This window comes from Colias eurytheme, chromosome 23 (genome assembly GCF_061535395.1).
Source record: "Colias eurytheme isolate Ceu_HAF_F1 chromosome 23, ilColEury1 Martin Lab GWU primary, whole genome shotgun sequence".
In the NCBI taxonomy this organism is placed as follows: Eukaryota; Metazoa; Arthropoda; class Insecta; order Lepidoptera; family Pieridae; genus Colias; species Colias eurytheme.
Window position 1 is genome coordinate 4,386,214 of NC_143002.1, and position 24,464 is coordinate 4,410,677.

A 24,464-nucleotide genomic window follows, 5' to 3' on the forward strand; every position below is an offset into this window, starting at 1 on the left:
AATATAATATTCAGTAACCGCCATGACTATTCCTACGACCTAAATCTTTTCCAATTACGCAAAAACTCAAATAAACTAGAAATGTAGAATTCAGCGCCATCTAGCGGGATATTGGCTGGGAACAGATCGTAGCAATCACCTTAACGTTTTCGACTACAATTTATATGTTCTAATTGTAGACGTTTTTGTACAGTACAAGATTATGTATGTGTTTTTAATGAAGATAATTTGCACAAGTGAAATGAGGAAGAACTAAAAATTGGAATATGTTATTCGGTTGCCTAATTTAGCAGCAGTCTCAAACCTACTTAGTTGACAGTGTAGTAAAATGTATTCATTTTATCATGTTACTAAAGTAGTGGGAAAATAAACTGTTCTACTTATAACACGTAGTAGGATTAAAGTAAAACAATAAATAAACTTAACAATTCTTTATTCAACAAACTTAACCTAATATTAACACCTCTCAAACACTTTATACAAATCATTCAAGCTTGCTATTTGTAAAATGGCGCCATTATTAACAAAACTAGTTGGGGGGAGAAAATATTTTCGTATGGCGGGAAAAATAATATGTTCTTGTTTCCACTGTTCTGACTTCACAGCTTCATTAGAATCACTTGGGTTTGGTTGTGAATAAAAAATAGCTGTTTGTCGACTGAAAGTGTCGAAACAATCTTTTTCCGAATCCCAGTTAACTTCTGTGACCAGACGAACGAGGTATGTCGGTAACGCGCCCATGAATGGAGTGTGACCATCTGCGACAATTAAAAATAAAATATTACATTAATTTTGTAATGTGTGGATTAGAAATCATTAAATATTAAATAAAATTTGTACTAATTTGATGGTTATGTGTGGCTCTTAAAGTCCTGGATTTTTTTTACGTAGTTTTAAGTAGACATCTAGTAAAAGACGATAAACTGAAGAGTTCTTATAAATTTTTAAAGAATAGAAATTAATCGATCACGAGGCGAGATTCGAATCCGCGTTTTGTGCCATACTGGGGTGACGCCTAACCACTTGGCCACTTGTGATCCCGCCAGAGCAATGGAATTTATTCTATTTTTAAAGTGAAACTTTTATTACATCGTCTCAAACTTTTTGGTCTGTGTAGCGCATGTCGCGTGACGGTCGAACCGTACGATAATTATCGTACAAATACGATAATTTTGTGCCTAAGTTCCACATTTAACCGTGGTTTCATAAAACCACACAACATTTTTGGGTTTTATGATTTGAATTTTAAATGTTTTGTAAATTCAAATTCATTAAAAAAAATTGTAAAGAAAAGGACACCCCACGCCATCTATTGTAGAATTCTGTAAAAATTAGTTTATCTCTAAAATAAATTGTAAATAATCAAAGCTGGTTTAAATTATGTAATTTAAAGAATCAAACCTAAAAGTAACGGCAGTGCAAGCAGTTCCCCGTTTTCGTTTACTTCGAAAGAAAAATACTCTTGAAGCATCGCCCTTTTGGTTACCAATAATTTTGTCATTTGCTTCGCCATTTCTCGTATGTCACCTGAAATTAATTTATCAATTAAAATTTCGTATTTTTTTAATATGTATTATGAAAAAATCTAACTACATATTTACATACAATTTTATATTATTTTTACACTTTTTATTTTCGATATTATTATAATAATTTTAATTTGAGCAATATGCCTACATACAATCACAAACGGTAAGATACCATAAAATAATAATACATAATTAATAGCATTGTTTTAAATAAAAATACGTAAGTTATAGCTAGCTAGAAATTTTAGACTATACATACACTATCTTAATATATATAAATCTCATGTCACAATTTTTGTCCTCAATGGACTCCTAAACCACTTAACCGATTATAAAAAAATTCGCACACCATGTGCAGTTCGATCCAACTTGAGAGATAGGATAGTTTAACCATGTAGGTACCACGGGCGAAGCCGGGGCGGACCGCTAGTATTATATATATGTATAGGTGAATATGTATAGGTAAATAGAAAGACATGTGTTATTTGTGCATAATTAATATACTAACCAATATCACCAAATTCTGCATTAGCTTCTGGATCTTGAGAGTTCAATCCCAACAAAAATAGCTCTTCTAAAGGCAACGGATTTGTTAATTTTATAAATCCAAAATTTTGGAAATCATACAATAATGTTTCGTAGAACAATTCTTCACTGAAAATATAAATAAATACAATCAGCTAATTTTAATATATTGAGGAGCTTATAACCAACCTTAATGCTTTATGCTCTAATGTTGAATATGATATTAAAGTGAAACTTTTATTACATCGTCTCAAACTGTTTGGTCTGTGTAGCGCATGTCGCGTGTATCGCGGCTGCCGAGTAGGTATACCTACTCGGCAGCCGACCGTCACGCGACATGCGCTACACAAAACAGTGTTCAGAACCGTTCGAACGGTTTCACTTTTACCGTGGTTTCATAAAACCACACAACATTTTTTTTTGGTTTTATGACATTCTAATGGTTTATGAAAATAAATTTATTATTATTTGCTCTAAAGTTAATGGTATTAAATAATCATAATCATTATTGTTAAGAATCACTATCGGAATAATCAATCAGAAATAAAAACAAACATTTACATTTCAGGCAATAATCCGTAATTTTAAAAATCCTTCATATTTTTCATATACACAAAATTAAAATTAAGTTACATAATATTTATTAAAAACTGAATAACTTACGCCAATCTCGTAGTATCACACAAGAACAATTTCGTCGAATGCTGTATCAACGACTTATAGCAATCAATACAGGCTATAAATATCAAATTAGCCAAAATTTCCCTCAAGTTACTATTACACGCATCTTCTACCGCCATTCTCAACTTTTTTACACTTGTTAACTTAGTTTCCACTCTTTCATACTTAAATATTCTAGTTTTAAACGATTCCTTTGGATCCACGTAACTAAGATTTGCTTGATCTATATTCATGTGATCTTTCCATTTATCTGTATTCCTATTTTTAGTATCTGGTTCGGAAATTTGCGAATCTTCTAAAATGTCATCATCGGTTGTTTCATGAATTGTTATTTTTGGCAATTTTGCACTTTCTTTAGGCATATCTTCGTCATCAAGTTTATCATTAATTTCTCCCTTATTTGTATTACATTCTTTTGTATCAATATTGATAATATTTTCATATTTTTCGTTGGTTTTTCTTTCATTTTCATTCATACCATCAGTAGTTACGCTTTTAGCTGCTGAATGGAAAAATTTGTCGATTTTCTGTACATCAGAATTAACTCTAACTAAATCTTTAGCATATACTTTTGCGCCGTCTGTTGTTTTTTTGACAATTTCTTCAACTGCGCTCGCTCCGGGTAATCTTGCCTGCATATATAAATGTAATATTACTTTTTGTAACCTTATTAATTTAATTTTATTGCTAATTTATTGAGAAATTTTGAAAGAATAGAAAAAAAATGATCACGGGCGGGATGCGAACCTGCGTCTTTTTGCCATTCTGAGGCAACACCTAGATTTTCGGCCACCAATTATTATTTTTTTAAATTTCTTATTAATAAAGCATTTGAGTGCTATAAAACTAAATATCGAAGACTTAAGGTGATTGCAACGATCTGTTCCCAGCCAATATCCCGCTAGATGGCGCTGAATTCTACATTTCTAGTTTATTTGAGTTTTTGCGTAATTGGAATAGTCATCAAACCTAGGAATAGTCATGGCGGTTACTGAATATTATATTTTATTGAAATATGTTATATCATTGCCTTAAAATCCACCCAATTCGGTAAAATTATGCGTTTTAAGGTTGATGTTCCGACCGTCCCTCCATACATTTTTGATTACCTCTAAACACTTAACACAGACACTATTTCTTTAAAACTAATCATTTTATCACTTCTCTATAATGAAATGTGTGCGCGTTCGACCTTTTTAATCAATAATTTACAATATTTACTTAGAAAAACAACAGTAAAATACCGGAAAAATTTGACACTTCTACAGTAGTGTGCGTGACTTTTGCCAAGCGAAACACGACATAAAGCACGACATCTAGCGCATAGACTATATACTTATTACAGATCTAGCGCGTCAATGTCTAAACGAAAGGCGATGTTTAGACATTGACGCGCTAGATGTCGTGCATTCGCGTTCGTTATCTTATGCATAATGAGCATAATTCTAATAAATCAAAGTTCTGTGTAAAAATTGAGTAATTTCATTTCCAATCGTTCAAAGAAAATAACAATAAAATAAAATAAAACTAATGACCTTAGAAACTATGTTTTTTTTTATTTATTACTCATTATTGTTCGTCCGTCGTAGGTCTGTAAACTGTATTGTACACTGAAGGTAAATGGTACTGTAGGTACTTTAGTTCGGCGTCGTTGCTCGTCGGCTTGATATAAAATTACATTCTTGATTTCATTGACACGCGCTATGATTTGCGCGCGGAATTTCTTGTGTTGTGAATTTATTTTTGTATGCTATGCATTTTAATTGATTCAAATTGCAATGTTTCTCTAGTATGCATTTGAGACTATATTGTAAATTGTAATAATTGATCGTGGGTATAGTAATTAATTATTCTAATAACGCAATTAGTAATATATGTATTTTCGGTGGGATTCAAAACAAAAAATTGGCCCGTGATTTTTATGAAATTTCACCACATTGCAAATCACATCAATCATAGTTCATACACATGTATGACGAAAGTGATTAGTATTGTGGCTAACATTGACTCATCAGTTCATCACTGAAACCAGTGATAAATCAGTACCTATATCATATTGTGTTTGAATATTTTTAAACAATGATATAAGTATACAATTATTATAAATCGGTAAACTATCAAAGTAATCACAAACTTGCAAACATTGGTAAAATGTCCAGTAGTTTATGAGCCTATTCATTACAATCAAACAAACAAACAAAGTTTTCCTCTTTATAATATTAGTGTAGACAAACACTATGAATACGATCACGAATGCAAATTCGGGGATTTTCTAATTATTGCTAAATAATAATTGAATTCGTTTTGAAATACTCTATAATTTTTAGTGTATAAATAGACATTTATAATGTGGTGCTCATTTTTTTTGTACTGCTAACGCTATTGTAGGTACCTATTTTCGTTGTTTTATTTCAAGTGAACACGGCCATACAATTTTGTCACGAGCCGCCTATGATTGTAGGTACTTTTGTTAGGCTCCTTCGTCGTCCGCGTCGGCTCGAAAGTTCTTGATTTCATTGTCACGCGCTATGATTTGCGCGCGGATTTTCTTGTGTTGTGAATTTATTTTTGTATTATTATTATTTTTTATTTATTTTTTTATTTTATTGATTCAAATAAAATATTTCACTAGTATGCATTTGAGACTATATTGTATTATGTATAATTTATCGTAGGTATAGTTATTCTTATAACGCAGTTATATTTTCGGTGGGACAATTTGACCCGTGATTTTTCTGAAATATCACCACGTTGCAAATCACATCAATCATACACACGTATGACGAAAGTATAGTGGCTATAATTGACTCATCAGTTCATCACTGAAACCAGTGATAAATCAGTACATATATCATATTTTATTGTGTTTGAATATTTTTTAAACAACGATATATACAATATTATTATAAATCGGTAAACTACCAAAGTACTTCCGAATTTTCAGACAGACAAACAAGTAGTTTGAACACGCAGTTTTCTTATATACTAGTAGCAAAAATCAAAACCATAATATTATGTTTCCCTACTATATTTTACTAAAAGTCGAGTGCGTCGAAATCGTAAATAATAATATGTTTTTCACCTTCCTGGTTATTTTCCCATAGTAAATAGTGTTTTAGGTTTGTTGTTGTAGGTAGGAATAATAATAATTATTCTTACATGTTGGTTATGAAATGTATATTGAAATAATTTACTTTTACAAATCATTAGTGATATAAGTTTTGAGTGAAAATGCTTGGATCAGCATAATATTATATGGTACTTCAAATACATGTTTTGATAAAAAAAACAATAGTGTAATAAAATAAAACTGCGTTTTATTGTAATCAATGTTGACAATTTTAAATTCCAAAATTATTGATCAATAAAATAGTTTACACCAACAAATATAACTTTTATTTTTATAACAATCGTTCATAATATAAACCGTAGCAGGTGGCGTTTTGAAGTTCTGTCTACTCATACAGAAAAATGGAAAACTTGTTTTTTTTGTAAACAATTTATTACTCATGTTGTTTGGCAACTCGAAGCGTGGTCGTCCGTCGTAGGTACTTTTGTTCGGCGTCGCGTCGTCGTCCGCGTCGGCTTGATATAAAACATTCTTGATTTCATTGACACGCGCTATGATTTGCGCGCGGAATTTCTTGTGTTGTGAATTTATTTTTGTATGCTATGCATTTTAATTGAATCAAATTGCAATATTAGAGAAATATGCATTTGAGACTATATTGTAATAATTGATCGTGGGTAGGTATAGTAATTAATTATTCTAATAACGCAATTATATTTTCGGTGGGATTCAAAACAAAAAATTGGCCCGTGATTTTTATGAAATTTCACCACATTGCAAATTATATATTATACAATTACAATTACAATTATTATAAATCGGTAAACTATCAAAGTAATTACAAACTTGCAAAATATGCTTTTCCGAATTTTCAGACAGACACACAATTTTATTAGTTTGTTTTAGCAAAGTAGGTACCTATACCTATACGCTTACGTCGCGCGTCGCGTCGTCGAAAACGGTGCGCCCAGAAACAAACATACCTAATTCAGTTACAATCCTTTTTTTGTTCCGTAATTTATTGTATTTATTCTAATACGATTTTTTTTATTCGTCGGCCAGTTCTACTAGGTATAAAAAGATAAAATTGAAATATAATTATTGTAGCGACAGCCATATTATGTTACTATGTTTTCGTAAATATGTTTTTCACCTTCCTGGTTATTTTCACATAATCTTATCTTATATATAAAAATGAATCGCAAAATGTGTTGGTAAGCGCATAACTCGAGAACGGCTGAACCGATTTCGATCATTCTTTTTTTATTATATTCCTTGAAGTACGAGGATGGTTTTTATGTAGAGAAAACGTAAATATTATGTACCACGGGCGAAGCCGGGGCGGACCGCTAGTATATATATATAAATGAATCGCAAAATGTGTTGGTAAGCGCATAACTCGAGAACGGCTGAACCGATTTCGATAATTCTTTTTTTATTATATTCCTTGAAGTACGAGGATGGTTCTTATGTAGAGAAAACGTAAACATGTACCACGGGCGAAGCCGGGGCGGACCGCTAGTCTTATATATAAAAATGAATCGCAAAATGTGTTGGTAAGCGCATAACTCGAGAACGGCTGAACCGATTTCGATAATTCTTTTTTTATTATATCCCTTGAAGTACGAGGATGGTTCTTATAGCTAGAGAGCTAGTTAGTTTAGTTTTAGTGCAGTGGCAGTGTAAATGTTGTTGTTGAGGTTATGTAAATTTAACACTTTAGTTAACTACCAAGATATAAAGAAATGAGGATAGGACACAATAACTATTGGTTGAGGTATTTATAAACTCATAATATACTTTTAAAAAAATCACGTTTTAATAAATTTCTAGAATTAAATTAGAACAGCTGATTCAAAATAGCCTAAAAAATCTTAATAATAATAATTACGCTTCACAGCAAGAAGAAATGTACCATATGTACCCGCACAAAGTCGATATTGTGTTGCCTACCGTTCGACTCAATGGCTAGGGTTGTAACTACCTTTAATAATTATTACCAAACTAATAAACCGAGTGATGCGAAATAACCATAATTCTTTTAGAGTTTGATAAAATGATCAGGCAGGTATTTTCTTTAATCCTCTGAATTCTCGGTTACTAAATTGTATCGTTGAAATTATTCTTAATCGCGTAAATTTAATAAATAATCATATGGAAAACACTTTTCATTTGTTTTTTTACTTTCACGCCCAACTACTATACAATAATTACGTTGTTTCGGTATTTTGACGAGAAAACGCAGGAAACATCCGTTGTATCATTTTAGATAAATTGTATATTTTGTATCTGTAGAATTGAAATCAAAGCTATGTATATGTTGTCTCCATTCTTTTCTTATCGGATTGTTGATCCCAATGCGAATGCGTCACTTAAATTTTATAAAAGACAATTAAGAACATCAAAAATAAAGTGATACGTAAATATTTCACAGTGCAATATATTATGTAATTAATAATAATTATATATTTATGAAAAAATAATTACATCAGATTTAATAATAGCAATTGTTTTGAATGTACATAATATGAATAAATGATTACATCATAATAGTAATAATCACAATTGTTTTATTTCCCATTTGTTGCAACCCTAGCATATTTTCATGTAGCAGCAGAAGTACCTACACTGGCGGCGCGGCGGCATCGTGCGACATCAAAGGCATTGCCTTACTAGGTAAGTTTATAATGACTCATTTCTTTTATTATATAATTTACGTTTTACTTTTACAGAATCCGATTCAATGGATTATGAAGACGAGTCACACAACGCCATACGATAGTGATGATGAATGAACATTTCAATAAATGCATGCGTGTTTTTTTATGTTGTTTTGTAATTGTTAATTGTTTCTTAAATAAAGAAATAAACTAAATATTTAAATGATGATTTGTTATTTGCAACACAACTTTATATTTGAGATTCTTTACAAATGTATATTTAGTTTTGTATCATCAAATTTATAAATTTTATTCCATAGTTTTCAAAATTAAATGTAAATGACCATAAAAACATTAATAAAGTAAATCATTGATGTAAGGTCAGGGAACGTAATACATATATACATCTGACCATGTAGAAGCTAAGTCTTGTTGACTGCTGAAGTCTGTAAAGTTTTGTTGTCTGCTGAAGTCTGTACGCAATGAAAATGTCTGCCGTTTCGAAAATAAGTTTTTAAGACCCTAATAAATAAAATATATGAATGGCAGATCTGGTCAAATACTTTCAAAATTGTATTTTTTTCAGCACTTTCATAAGTGTCTGCCAGAATGTTATCCGCGTGATAATGGTCTGCCATTGTTATTTTCCGATAGTAATAATAATCTATTTTCAAATATCAAAATGGCAGACGTGGTCAAATGGTTTCAAAGTTCGCCAAAAATTTCCACCTGTCTTACCTAAGCGCGCGCCCCGTCCACCACTCTGGGCTTAGTGACTCCTCATCTCATGTATAGTAGGTATAGGGGAATCAACACACAAAAATCCAGGTCTGGTCAAATACATACAGGTAGCTTTGCGCTAGCTCTCTAGCTATTACTTCTTATGGAGAGAAAACGTAAACATGTACCACGGGCGAAGCCGGGGCGGACCGCTAGTAAATAATAAAATAATAAATAGTGGATTTGTTATTGTATCTTGTATACCTACGAATAATTATTCTTACGTCTTGTTGGGAAATGTTCAAATACCTACCTATTGAAATAATTTACTGTTACAAATCATTAGTGTTATTAGTTTTGAGTGAATAGGCATGGATCAGAAATTCAGAATATAATATGCTACTAACTACTCAAATACATACATGTTTACACAACAAACACCACTGACCTCTATAACTATAAGTTATAGAGGTCAGTGACCGTCAGTGACAAACACTATGGATACCTACGCTCGCGAATGCAAATTCGGTGATTTACTAATTATTGATACCTAGTCATTGAATTCGTTTTGAAATAGCGTGTACTTTGTAATTTTTAGTGTTATAGACATTTATAAAATGTGGTGCTCATTTTTTTGTAATAAATCATCCCGAACGCTATTGTATTTTCGTTGTTTTATTTCAAGTGAACACCTATACAATTTTGTCACGAGCCGCCTCTGGCCTCTGGGTGAAATAAACAAGTCAAATGATTTTTGTTCTAATTGTATTTTGGTAGTAGTTTGTTTAGAATTTACATTACCATTGTTTAATTTTTATTTTGTATTTGCAGTAAAATAAAAAGATGAAAAACTTCATTAGGTATATTGTACGACACCTCACTCTGAATCGCGCTAGCGAAATTTTTTCGTTACAGAGCACATATACAACTTTCGGACAATCTTCATTGAGGCCGGCCGGCAAATCGAGTATGTCGAGAAACTTCACTTATTCGATGGAGGTATTCTACCTTCCTTCCTCCACAGTTGTGGGACCCCGACGTGCATTGAACACGCAGCTTTCTGATACTAGTAGCTAAAATCAAAACCACAGATATGTCTGTGATCAAAACCATAATAATATTTTTACCTATTATTTTACTAAAAGTCGAGTGCATCGAAATCGTAAATATGTTTTTCACCTTCCTGGTTTTTTTCCATAGTAAATAGTGTTTTTGATTTGTTGTATGAATAATTATTCTTACTTGTTGGTTATGAAATGTATTTTGAAATAATTTACTTTTACAAATCATTAGTGATATTAGTTTTGAGTGAAAATGCTTGGATCAGCATAATATCATATTTGCTACTTCAAATACATGTTTTGATAAAAAAAAACAATAGTGTAATGTAGGTAATAAAATAAAACTGCGTTTTATTGTAGGTAATCAATTTTGACATTATTTATTTCCCAAAATTACAATAAAATAGTTTACGCCAACAAATATAACTTTTATTTTTATAACAATCCTACTTCCTACTAATGCGAAAGTTCATACATGTTTCAAAAGAAAAACTTTTACTTTTACTATTATTTCAATTTATCCGGTTTAATTAAGACTTAATATTGATACATATGATCATTATAAATACAAATAGGAATTAACAATATAACGAATACGTGGCACAACTAAAATTTTACCGATACCACCCGTGGTCATTCTCCTTTGTGGGTCATTTGTAACAGGATGGCGGTTCTACAGCGAAAAAAGAAAAATGATGGTCAGAACGCTGATACCGGATACCTTAAGATACTGTAATATAAAATATTACTAGATTAGATAAAATATTATAGGTAGTATCTTCACCGTGTGTGACGCGCTTTACATTCACGCCATCTAGAGTTAAATCTTTATCATTTTTGTATACGTCTGTGTGTGTAAACGACCCTGTATGCAATGACAGATGTTAAAACGCATAATTTTACCGAATTGGGTGGATTTTAAGGCAATGATATAACATATTTCAATAAAATATAATATTCAGTAACCGCCATGACTATTCCTAGGTTTGATGACTATTCCAATTACGCAAAAACTCAAATAAACTAGAAATGTAGAATTCAGCGCCATCTAGCGGGATATTGGCTGGGAACAGATCGTTGCAATCACCTTAACATCTGTCATTGCATACAGGGTCGTTTACACACACAGACGTATACAAAAATGATAAAGATTTAACTCTAGATGGCGTGAATGTAAAGCGCGTCACACACGGTGAAGATACTACCTATAATATTTTATCTAATCTAGTAATATTTTATATTACAGTATCTTAAGGTATCCGGTATCAGCGTTCTGACCATCATTTTTCTTTTTTCGCTGTAGAACCGCCATCCTGTTACAAATGACCCACAAAGGAGAATGACCACGGGTGGTATCGGTAAAATTTTAGTTGTGCCACGTATTCGTTATATTGTTAATTCCTATTTGTATTTATAATGATCATATGTATCAATATTAAGTCTTAATTAAACCGGATAAATTGAAATAATAGTAAAAGTAAAAGTTTTTCTTTTGAAACATGTATGAACTTTCGCATTAGTAGGAAGTAGGATTGTTATAAAAATAAAAGTTATATTTGTTGGCGTAAACTATTTTATTGTAATTTTGGGAAATAAATAATGTCAAAATTGATTACCTACAATAAAACGCAGTTTTATTTTATTACCTACATTACACTATTGTTTTTTTTTAATCAAAACATGTATTTGAAGTAGCAAATATGATATTATGCTGATCCAAGCATTTTCACTCAAAACTAATATCAGTAATGATTTGTAAAAGTAAATTATTTCAAAATACATTTCATAACCAACAAGTAAGAATAATTATTCATACAACAACAAATCAAAAACACTATTTACTATGGAAAAAAAACCAGGAAGGTGAAAAACATATTTACGATTTCGATGCACTCGACTTTTAGTAAAATAATAGGTAAAAATATTATTATGGTTTTGATCACAGACATATCTGTGGTTTTGATTTTAGCTACTAGTATCAGAAAGCTGCGTGTTCAATGCACGTCGGGGTCCCACAACTGTGGAGGAAGGAAGGTAGAATACCTCCATCGAATAAGTGAAGTTTCTCGACATACTCGATTTGCCGGCCGGCCTCAATGAAGATTGTCCGAAAGTTGTATATGTGCTCTGTAACGAAAAAATTTCGCTAGCGCGATTCAGAGTGAGGTGTCGTACAATATACCTAATGAAGTTTTTCATCTTTTTATTTTACTGCAAATACAAAATAAAAATTAAACAATGGTAATGTAAATTCTAAACAAACTACTACCAAAATACAATTAGAACAAAAATCATTTGACTTGTTTATTTCACCCAGAGGCCAGAGGCGGCTCGTGACAAAATTGTATACCTAGGTGTTCACTTGAAATAAAACAACGAAAATACAATAGCGTTCGGGATGATTTATTACAAAAAAATGAGCACCACATTTTATAAATGTCTATAACACTAAAAATTACAAAGTACAGGCTATTTCAAAACGAATTCAATGACTAGGTATCAATAATTAGTAAATCACCGAATTTGCATTCGCGAGCGTAGGTATCCATAGTGTTTGTCACTGACGGTCACTGACCTCTATAACTTATAGTTATAGAGGTCAGTGGTGTTTGTTGTGTAAACATGTATGTATTTGAGTAGTTAGTAGCATATTATATTCTGAATTTCTGATCCATGCCTATTCACTCAAAACTAATAACACTAATGATTTGTAACAGTAAATTATTTCAATAGGTAGGTATTTGAACATTTCCCAACAAGACGTAAGAATAATTATTCGTAGGTATACAAGATACAATAACAAATCTAATACACTATTTATTATTTTATTATTTACTAGCGGTCCGCCCCGGCTTCGCCCGTGGTACATGTTTACGTTTTCTCTCCATAAGAAGTAATAGCTAGAGAGCTAGCGCAAAGCTACCTGTATGTATTTGACCAGACCTGGATTTTTGTGTGTTGATTCCCCTATACCTACTATACATGAGATGAGGAGTCACTAAGCCCAGAGTGGTGGACGGGGCGCGCGCTTAGGTAAGACAGGTGGAAATTTTTGGCGAACTTTGAAACCATTTGACCACGTCTGCCATTTTGATATTTGAAAATAGATTATTATTACTATCGGAAAATAACAATGGCAGACCATTATCACGCGGATAACATTCTGGCAGACACTTATGAAAGTGCTGAAAAAAATACAATTTTGAAAGTATTTGACCAGATCTGCCATTATATATACATATATTTTATTTATTAGGGTCTTAAAAACTTATTTTCGAAACGGCAGACATTTTCATTGCGTACAGACTTCAGCAGACAACAAAACTTTACAGACTTCAGCAGTCAACAAGACTTAGCTTCTACATGGTCAGATGTATATATGTATTACGTTCCCTGACCTTACATCAATGATTTACTTTATTAATGTTTTTATGGTCATTTACATTTAATTTTGAAAACTATGGAATAAAATTTATAAATTTGATGATACAAAACTAAATATACATTTGTAAAGAATCTCAAATATAAAGTTGTGTTGCAAATAACAAATCATCATTTAAATATTTAGTTTATTTCTTTATTTAAGAAACAATTAACAATTACAAAACAACATAAAAAAACACGCATGCATTTATTGAAATGTTCATTCATCATCACTATCGTATGGCGTTGTGTGACTCGTCTTCATAATCCATTGAATCGGATTCTGTAAAAGTAAAACGTAAATTATATAATAAAAGAAATGAGTCATTATAAACTTACCTAGTAAGGCAATGCCTTTGATGTCGCACGATGCCGCCGCGCCGCCAGTGTAGGTACTTCTGCTGCTACATGAAGATATGCTAGGGTTGCAACAAATGGGAAATAAAACAATTGTAATTATTACTATTATGATGTAATCATTTATTCATATTATGTACATTCAAAACAATTGCTATTATTAAATCTGATGTAATTATTTTTTCATAAATATATAATTATTATTAATTATATAATATATTGCACTGTGAAATATTTACGTATCACTTTATTTTTGATGTTCTTAATTGTCTTTTATAAAATTTAAGTGACGCATTCGCATTGGGATCAACAATCCGATAAGAAAAGAATGGAGACAACATATACATAGCTTTGATTTCAATTCTACAGATACAAAATATACAATCTATCTAAAATGATACAACGGATGTTTCCTGCGTTTTCTCGTCAAAATACCGAAACAACGTAATTATTGTATAGTAGTTGGGCGTGAAAGTAAAAAAACAAATGAAAAGTGTTTTCCATATGATTATTTATTAAATTTACGCGATTAAGAACGATACAATTTAGTAACCGAGAATTCAGAGGATTAAAGAAAATACCTGCCTGATCATTTTATCAAACTCTAAAAGAATTATGGTTATTTCGCATCACTCGGTTTATTAGTTTGGTAATAATTATTAAAGGTAGTTACAACCCTAGCCATTGAGTCGAACGGTAGGCAACACAATATCGACTTTGTGCGGGTACATATGGTACATTTCTTCTTGCTGTGAAGCGTAATTATTATTATTAAGATTTTTTAGGCTATTTTGAATCAGCTGTTCTAATTTAATTCTAGAAATTTATTAAAACGTGATTTTTTTAAAAGTATATTATGAGTTTATAAATACCTCAACCAATAGTTATTGTGTCCTATCCTCATTTCTTTATATCTTGGTAGTTAACTAAAGTGTTAAATTTACATAACCTCAACAACAACATTTACACTGCCACTGCACTAAAACTAAACTAACTAGCTCTCTAGCTATAAGAACCATCCTCGTACTTCAAGGGATATAATAAAAAAAGAATTATCGAAATCGGTTCAGCCGTTCTAGAGTTATGCGCTTACCAACACATTTTGCGATTCATTTTTATATATAAGAAGACTAGCGGTCCGCCCCGGCTTCGCCCGTGGTACATGTTTACGTTTTCTCTACATAAGAACCATCCTCGTACTTCAAGGAATATAATAAAAAAAGAATTATCGAAATCGGTTCAGCCGTTCTCGAGTTATGCGCTTACCAACACATTTTGCGATTCATTTATATATATATATACTAGCGGTCCGCCCCGGCTTCGCCCGTGGTACATAATATTTACGTTTTCTCTACATAAAAACCATCCTCGTACTTCAAGGAATATAATAAAAAAAGAATGATCGAAATCGGTTCAGCCGTTCTCGAGTTATGCGCTTACCAACACATTTTGCGATTCATTTTTATATATAAGAAGACTAGCGGTCCGCCCCGGCTTCGCCCGTGGTACATAATATTTACGTTTTCTCTACATAAAAACCATCCTCGTACTTCAAGGAATATAATAAAAAAAGAATGATCGAAATCGGTTCAGCCGTTCTCGAGTTATGCGCTTACCAACACATTTTGCGATTCATTTTTATATATAAGATAAGATTATGTGAAAATAACCAGGAAGGTGAAAAACATATTTACGAAAACATAGTAACATAATATGGCTGTCGCTACAATAATTATATTTCAATTTTATCTTTTTATACCTAGTAGAACTGGCCGACGAATAAAAAAAATCGTATTAGAATAAATACAATAAATTACGGAACAAAAAAAGGATTGTAACTGAATTAGGTATGTTTGTTTCTGGGCGCACCGTTTTCGACGACGCGACGCGCGACGTAAGCGTATAGGTATAGGTACCTACTTTGCTAAAACAAACTAATAAAATTGTGTGTCTGTCTGAAAATTCGGAAAAGCATATTTTGCAAGTTTGTAATTACTTTGATAGTTTACCGATTTATAATAATTGTAATTGTAATTGTATAATATATAATTTGCAATGTGGTGAAATTTCATAAAAATCACGGGCCAATTTTTTGTTTTGAATCCCACCGAAAATATAATTGCGTTATTAGAATAATTAATTACTATACCTACCCACGATCAATTATTACAATATAGTCTCAAATGCATACTAGAGAAATATTGCAATTTGATTCAATTAAAATGCATAGCATACAAAAATAAATTCACAACACAAGAAATTCCGCGCGCAAATCATAGCGCGTGTCAATGAAATCAAGAATGTTTTATATCAAGCCGACGCGGACGACGACGCGACGCCGAACAAAAGTACCTACGACGGACGACCACGCTTCGAGTTGCCAAACAACATGAGTAATAAATTGTTTACAAAAAAAACAAGTTTTCCATTTTTCTGTATGAGTAGACAGAACTTCAAAACGCCACCTGCTACGGTTTATATTATGAACGATTGTTATAAAAATAAAAGTTATATTTGTTGGTGTAAACTATTTTATTGATCAATAATTTTGGAATTTAAAATTGTCAACATTGATTACAATAAAACGCAGTTTTATTTTATTACACTATTGTTTTTTTTATCAAAACATGTATTTGAAGTACCATATAATATTATGCTGATCCAAGCATTTTCACTCAAAACTTATATCACTAATGATTTGTAAAAGTAAATTATTTCAATATACATTTCATAACCAACATGTAAGAATAATTATTATTATTCCTACCTACAACAACAAACCTAAAACACTATTTACTATGGGAAAATAACCAGGAAGGTGAAAAACATATTATTATTTACGATTTCGACGCACTCGACTTTTAGTAAAATATAGTAGGGAAACATAATATTATGGTTTTGATTTTTGCTACTAGTATAAGAAAACTGCGTGTTCAAACTACTTGTTTGTCTGTCTGAAAATTCGGAAGTACTTTGGTAGTTTACCGATTTATAATAATATTGTATACCTATATCGTTGTTTAAAAAATATTCAAACACAATAAAATATGATATATGTACTGATTTATCACTGGTTTCAGTGATGAACTGATGAGTCAATTATAGCCACTATACTTTCGTCATACGTGTGTATGATTGATGTGATTTGCAACGTGGTGATATTTCAGAAAAATCACGGGTCAAATTGTCCCACCGAAAATATAACTGCGTTATAAGAATAACTATACCTACGATAAATTATACATAATACAATATAGTCTCAAATGCATACTAGTGAAATATTTTATTTGAATCAATAAAATAAAAAAATAAATAAAAAATAATAATAATACAAAAATAAATTCACAACACAAGAAAATCCGCGCGCAAATCATAGCGCGTGACAATGAAATCAAGAACTTTCGAGCCGACGCGGACGACGAAGGAGCCTAACAAAAGTACCTACAATCATAGGCGGCTCGTGACAAAATTGTATGGCCGTGTTCACTTGAAATAAAACAACGAAAATAGGTACCTACAATAGCGTTAGCAGTACAAAAAAAATGAGCACCACATTATAAATGTCTATTTATACACTAAAAATTATAGAGTATTTCAAAACGAATTCAATTATTATTTAGCAATAATTAGAAAATCCCCGAATTTGCATTAGTGATCGTATTCATAGTGTTTGTCTACACTAATATTATAAAGAGGAAAACTTTGTTTGTTTGTTTGATTGTAAATTGTAATGAATAGGCTCATAAACTACTGGACATTTTACCAATGTTTGCAAGTTTGTGATTACTTTGATAGTTTACCGATTTATAATAATTGTATACTTATATCATTGTTTAAAAATATTCAAACACAATATGATATAGGTACTGATTTATCACTGGTTTCAGTGATGAACTGATGAGTCAATGTTAGCCACAATACTAATCACTTTCGTCATACATGTGTATGAACTATGATTGATGTGATTTGCAATGTGGTGAAATTTCATAAAAATCACGGGCCAATTTTTTGTTTTGAATCCCACCGAAAATACATATATTACTAATTGCGTTATTAGAATAATTAATTACTATACCCACGATCAATTATTACAATTTACAATATAGTCTCAAATGCATACTAGAGAAACATTGCAATTTGAATCAATTAAAATGCATAGCATACAAAAATAAATTCACAACACAAGAAATTCCGCGCGCAAATCATAGCGCGTGTCAATGAAATCAAGAATGTAATTTTATATCAAGCCGACGAGCGACGACGCCGAACTAAAGTACCTACAGTACCATTTACCTTCAGTGTACAATACAGTTTACAGACCTACGACGGACGAACAATAATGAGTAATAAATAAAAAAAAACATAGTTTCTAAGGTCATTAGTTTTATTTTATTTTATTGTTATTTTCTTTGAACGATTGGAAATGAAATTACTCAATTTTTACACAGAACTTTGATTTATTAGAATTATGCTCATTATGCATAAGATAACGAACGCGAATGCACGACATCTAGCGCGTCAATGTCTAAACATCGCCTTTCGTTTAGACATTGACGCGCTAGATCTGTAATAAGTATATAGTCTATGCGCTAGATGTCGTGCTTTATGTCGTGTTTCGCTTGGCAAAAGTCACGCACACTACTGTAGAAGTGTCAAATTTTTCCGGTATTTTACTGTTGTTTTTCTAAGTAAATATTGTAAATTATTGATTAAAAAGGTCGAACGCGCACACATTTCATTATAGAGAAGTGATAAAATGATTAGTTTTAAAGAAATAGTGTCTGTGTTAAGTGTTTAGAGGTAATCAAAAATGTATGGAGGGACGGTCGGAACATCAACCTTAAATATACTTAATTGTTTGTAGATAAAATTGATAAAAACGACTAATAAGAATGAATAGTATAAAACCAAAGTGACTTTCTTTTACATATATATATATATTATACTAGCGGTCCGCCCCGGCTTCGCCCGTGGACCGTGGTACATATTTACGTTTTCTCTACATAAAAACCATCCTCGTACTTCAAGGAATATAATAGAAAAAGAATTATCGAAATCAGTTCAGCCGTTCTCGAGTTATGCGCTTACCAACACATTTTGCGATTCATTTTTATATATAAGATTATGTTAATTCTTATTTACCTGAGTGTACATAACTCTAGAAGAATTACAACTGAGCAGTTTGTTCTCAATGCAACCTTTGATTTTGTCTATAATTTGCTCTTCATATAGAAACTGAACTTCGTGTTTCGTTGGATGCACATTTACGTCTACATTTCTTGGATCTGAAATTATAATAAAATATTATATTTTAATTATTATTTATCCTTAGTTTCACGCCAAAACGACTGGACGGATTTTGATATATAGGTGTTATATAATATATCGGCCCTGATAAAAATATTATGTGCTAAACACTTTTTTATAATTTAATTTGCATGAACGTACGCACGAGCGAAGTCGCGAACACAGCTAGATTAAAATTACTAAGTATAATCATTGTAAAAATGAAAAGATATAAAAAAATATGCCCACATTGGTTTTGTAGTTTTTGATAGTTATTAGAAATAAACTTTGTTTTGCATTACATCAAAAGTATACTCACCTAATTCAATACTGAGATAAACAAAGGAATGTGCATTCTTCGGTAAATACGTGGAATATACAGTGTCTATGGCTTTTCTTATTGCTGCAAACAGTTTGAGTAAAATTAGGGAAAAATTTATATGTAAATAAGATGTAGATATGTACAAACAATATAAATTGCTATAATTAAATCCTTATCATAATAAGAAATGATAAAATAAGTTTTTACAAACTCACAAACACAATCAACCAGCCTGTGATTAATAAATAGCAGCATACAGCCTTTCTTGTGCGAGTAATTCACATTTGTGACATATCCGTGCAGCGACATCTTTAATGTTGCGTCTTTTAACTCGATTTCTAATAACTCCCTCGCTATTGAATTTCCATGTATCTATAATAAACACAATAATTATAATTATTGATGTCACCGGTAGAGCTCCACTAACATTCAGATATTAAAAAGTACACTAGAGACTACTGTGAACCGAAACTTATATGCTTTAGAAAATAAGTTGGTTCTTACTCTAAAAATATTCCTACAATTAGGTCTTCCAAATTCAAATGATTGTTAAATTGAACTAGATCTAAGATCACATACAATCAGTTTTATCAATTTAAAAATATAATTTACAAAAAATAAATAATAAAGAGTAATATAATTTAGAAAAATATAATAATATAGAATAGTATAATATATATAAATAATTTTAAGAACTTCTTACTTACATACAAATATTTTTGTATTATTTTTTCATACAGACACAGAATCTTAACATTTTCAACAACCAAAGTTTTTACATGTTATGAAATCTATACTTAATATTATAACGCTGAAGAGTTCGTTTGAACGCGCTACTCTCAGAAACTAATGGTCCGATTTGAAAAATCCTTTCAGTGTTAGATAATCCATTTATTGAGGAAGGCTATAGGCTACATATCATTACGCTAAGATCAACAGGATCGGAGCCATGCGGGTGAAACTGCGGAGCGCAACTAGCGCGCAACAAATACTTTTGTTGTATTCTTTCATAGATACTCACAATCCTAACATTTTCCACAACCGAAGATTTGCTTGGCGTCTTTAAATCTGTATTTTCACCAAACTTCTTCAACGTGAAGCTAACATTACTATTATGTATAGCGTAGCCTCCAACAACCTCCATTATATGTGTATATTCTTCGTTAGGGCTTCGTAATGCGCGTTTCCTCGCTATCACATTATAAAATAGATCTTCTACTGTTATTTGAGTACCATTATTGCCAGCGCAGGCTTTAATCGGTCCCTTTAGTTTGCCATTTTCGTAAGACGCTCTGAAAGTATTCCAAAATGTACTAGAAGCCTAATGTGTAGCTTCTAACATTCTAATAACAAATCCAATATGAATTATTTGGTGGTAGTGTTGTTAAAAGGCTATAATTTTAATTTTTAAGAGACATGTAGAGTGAGTAATCAAAGACTTTTCAGCAACAATTTAAGGAAGAATAAAAATAGAATGAGAATAGTATTTGCCTTCTTTATATGGCTAAATCAACTCAGTTTTCCTGAACTGAATGTAAGAAATTGATAACTTACTTATAAGCGCATTTATCGTTAGCAGTTTTCGTCAGTATACTCAGGTGAGCCACATGACTGATACTGGCCAAGGCTTCGCCTCGAAACCCATAAGTGCTGATAGCTTGCAAATCCTCATACTCCCTCAATTTTGATGTTGTGAACCTTTCACAGACTATGTTAAGGTCTTCATTCCTGATGCCTGTACCATTGTCTTGTATCTGTGAATAAAAATTGGGTGTATATTAATAGGAAAGTTGTTTTTTTATTTTGTATAATTTTGTATAAAAAATAGCTAAATTACCTAAATCATTATTTAAGCTAATATTATGCTATAATTCTGTTATTATTGTGTCATTAAGGAAGGTGGACCCCAAAATACAGGCTGTCCTAGTTTGGGGTCCAAATGTTACATGTTTGTACCTAACCCACAAGTTGTTCAATAAATGATTTTTATTTTTATTTTTTTATTATTTTTATTGAGATAATGAATAGATTGCATTTAAATTCTTTAATTTCTAGATAAGTTGATTATTTGTGACTAATATTATTTTTATCTGATGATAAGTACATGAATTTGTGAATATTCACACTGCCAAATACAAAGTTACATTCTTCAAGTAAAATTAATGCATGCACAAATTTCAACTCTAATAAAACTTACTGGAAACTTTACAGGTTCATCTAATGATGTGAATCAAATTCGAATTCGATTTAGTTTTTAACAATTTAATTATTTCTATATTATGTAAATGTATTACCTGTAAATATTTCAAGCCACCAGCTTTAACTGTGATGATTATGTTTGTAGATTTTGCATCCAAACTGAAACAAATCCATATGAGTAACATTTAAAAGTTATAAGCTAACAACTATAATATTTAGAAAAATAATTTCGTATAAGTAGTGCTTCTTACAAATAAATACATAACTAATTGTTGTTTGGTGTTCCTTTTGTTCACGACGCGACGCGATAAATTTTTTACGTTGTTTATTAATAAAAAAAATCAAGTTGAACCGAATATATATTGTATAATTTATGAACAATAAATAATAATAAGAATTACCAATTCTCAATCAGTTCCTTTAGCGCATTTGCCGGTCTTTGTATAATTTCACCGGCAGCTATACGATTTACTACTTCTTCATCTAATTTTCTAATAACTCCGGGTTGTGCCATTTTTATGCCATTAGGTAAACGTATTTTAATTCTTCTATGCACTTATCGTTCCTTTCTATGAGCTTTTGATATATTATGATATTTATACACAATCTTGATTCTTGTTTTGTTTTGAATGTGAAACTTTAGCCCAGTCATATTAGGGGTTTCACCTCGGAATGAAAGATAATAAGCTGGAAATTGGTAAAAACCTTTGTTTTGGTACCCTAAATATTGTCTCAAAAGTCACAAATGCTATCGTGTCCGCGTCTTAAGATATTGAAGGTCAAAGGTCACAAAAAACGATTTTTCACGAATATCTCGGTTCCTATTGCTTAAATGATATTTTCACCTATAATGAAAGTTGTAGAGTATAAAATTCTCTACAACTTTTGTCTAAACTTTTTTTTTATACGATCAACCGTTTTTGAAGTAGAGCGCGAAGAGTGCGCAGCGTACAGTCATATATGAGCTAATGCAGGGTCAAGCGTGAGTTACGGTTATCAGTACGTTGTATAAAGTCAATTATTGACAAAAAAATTATAATTATTAAGCAATTATTCAATTATAGTATATTATTAATTCTGGATTATCTATTTTAGTTATATTTTAAAATAAAACGACATTATATATGTTTCCTTTAAAACGTGTAAATTTTTAAATACTTATATAACTGGAAATACTTGTCCCTACCCTATGATCATTTCTATTTATAGCCGATTTAAAAAAAGAAAAAGAAGTGTTACTACAGCATTGGAGAAAATTACCAATTTGGATAAACTGGTGGAAGTATTTCAACAAGAAAACTGCCCCGTACAAACTTTATTTTAAAATGGAGTGCGCATCTTTTTGGCATTATATAATGCTCCAGAATCTGAGGACAACCTTGATTATTTCCGCTACACGCAATTCATCAAATTAACAAAACTAAATAAACCTGTACAATTGTCAACACTTCCACCAACAAGTGTCAGTAGCAGCCCGTCAACATATCAATCTCATAATATTATAAATGCGAAAGTAACTCTGTCTGTCTGTCTGTTACTCAATCACGCCTAAACTACTGAACCAATTTACATGAAATTTGGTATGGAGATATTTTGATACCCGAGAAAGGACATAGGCTACTTTTTATTGCGAAATATGTACCACGGGCGAAGCCGGGGCGGCCCGCTAGTGAAAAATAAAGATATATCTAAAATATATTTCCTTACTGTCTTTTTATTTTAAAATATAACTAAAATAGATAATCCAGAATTAATAATATACTATAGTTGAATAATTAAATATAATAATTAAGAATAAGTACAGAAATAATGGGCATTGCTTAATAATTATAATTTTTTTAATTATAACCGTAACTCACGCTTGACCCTGCATTAGCTCATATATGACTGTACGCTGCGCACTCTTCGCGCTCTACCGCAAAAACGATTGATCGTATAAAAAAAAAGGGGTTGACTTTAGAAACGTGCGGCACGAATTTCGGCGCGATTTTAATTTTTATCGATCGATAATGATGCCCCGAAACATACATTAGCGGCTTTTCGTGCGGAAACGTGTAATTACAGAGAAATCTTTTTTTTAATTTTTGAGATTATGTTCAAAATTGTTTGAGTTACATTGACAAAACTACAAGAATTGTGTTTGAAAGAGATAACAAATGTCTTAATGTACATATTAAAAACCATAGTTCATTCAAAAGCATGTTGCTGAGGGGACAACAATTCATATGGGTTATTGGCGAGCATATGATTGTTTGGGACAATAGGTATGGGTATGTTCATAAAAAAGTTAATCACTCAGACCCAGACAACCCATTTGTTGCCTCTGACCCATTTGAGTCCCAGTGGCATGTTGTTAAAAGATTTTTTAAAAAAGATAACTATAACCACCCAGCAAACTTCGGTGATAATATTATAGAATATGTGGAGACGATGGGTGGAAATAAATAAAATGGATCCATTCATTGCCATTGTAAATTGTATCAAACATGTATACAAGATTTGAAAAATAATTATTTAAAAAAAATGTTTTTATTGTATGTAAGTATATTGCACACAAATTGTTAATCACAGAACCGAATCTGTCCACCCCGATTCCACGTGGTACTTGTCTGTCATACACTAGAGTGTATT

The 24,464-nt window shown here is 31.4% G+C and overlaps 1 protein-coding gene across 1 annotated transcript; it reads right to left on the bottom strand.

Annotated features, from left to right (window-relative positions):
* Positions 1-416: 416 nt before the first annotated feature.
* Mlh1 (DNA mismatch repair ATPase Mlh1) lies at positions 417-22,469 on the bottom strand. Its single transcript, XM_090115658.1, has 11 exons — positions 22,235-22,469; positions 21,929-21,992; positions 21,189-21,388; positions 20,656-20,926; positions 19,850-20,006; positions 19,632-19,715; positions 19,169-19,311; positions 2,718-3,367; positions 2,038-2,183; positions 1,402-1,527; positions 417-758 (listed from the first exon to the last, which is right to left on the bottom strand). Exons 1-11 carry the CDS (start codon positions 22,345-22,347, stop codon positions 457-459), a joined length of 2,256 nt encoding a protein of 751 aa, XP_089971784.1. The 5' UTR covers positions 22,348-22,469; the 3' UTR covers positions 417-456.
* Positions 22,470-24,464: the final 1,995 nt, after the last annotated feature.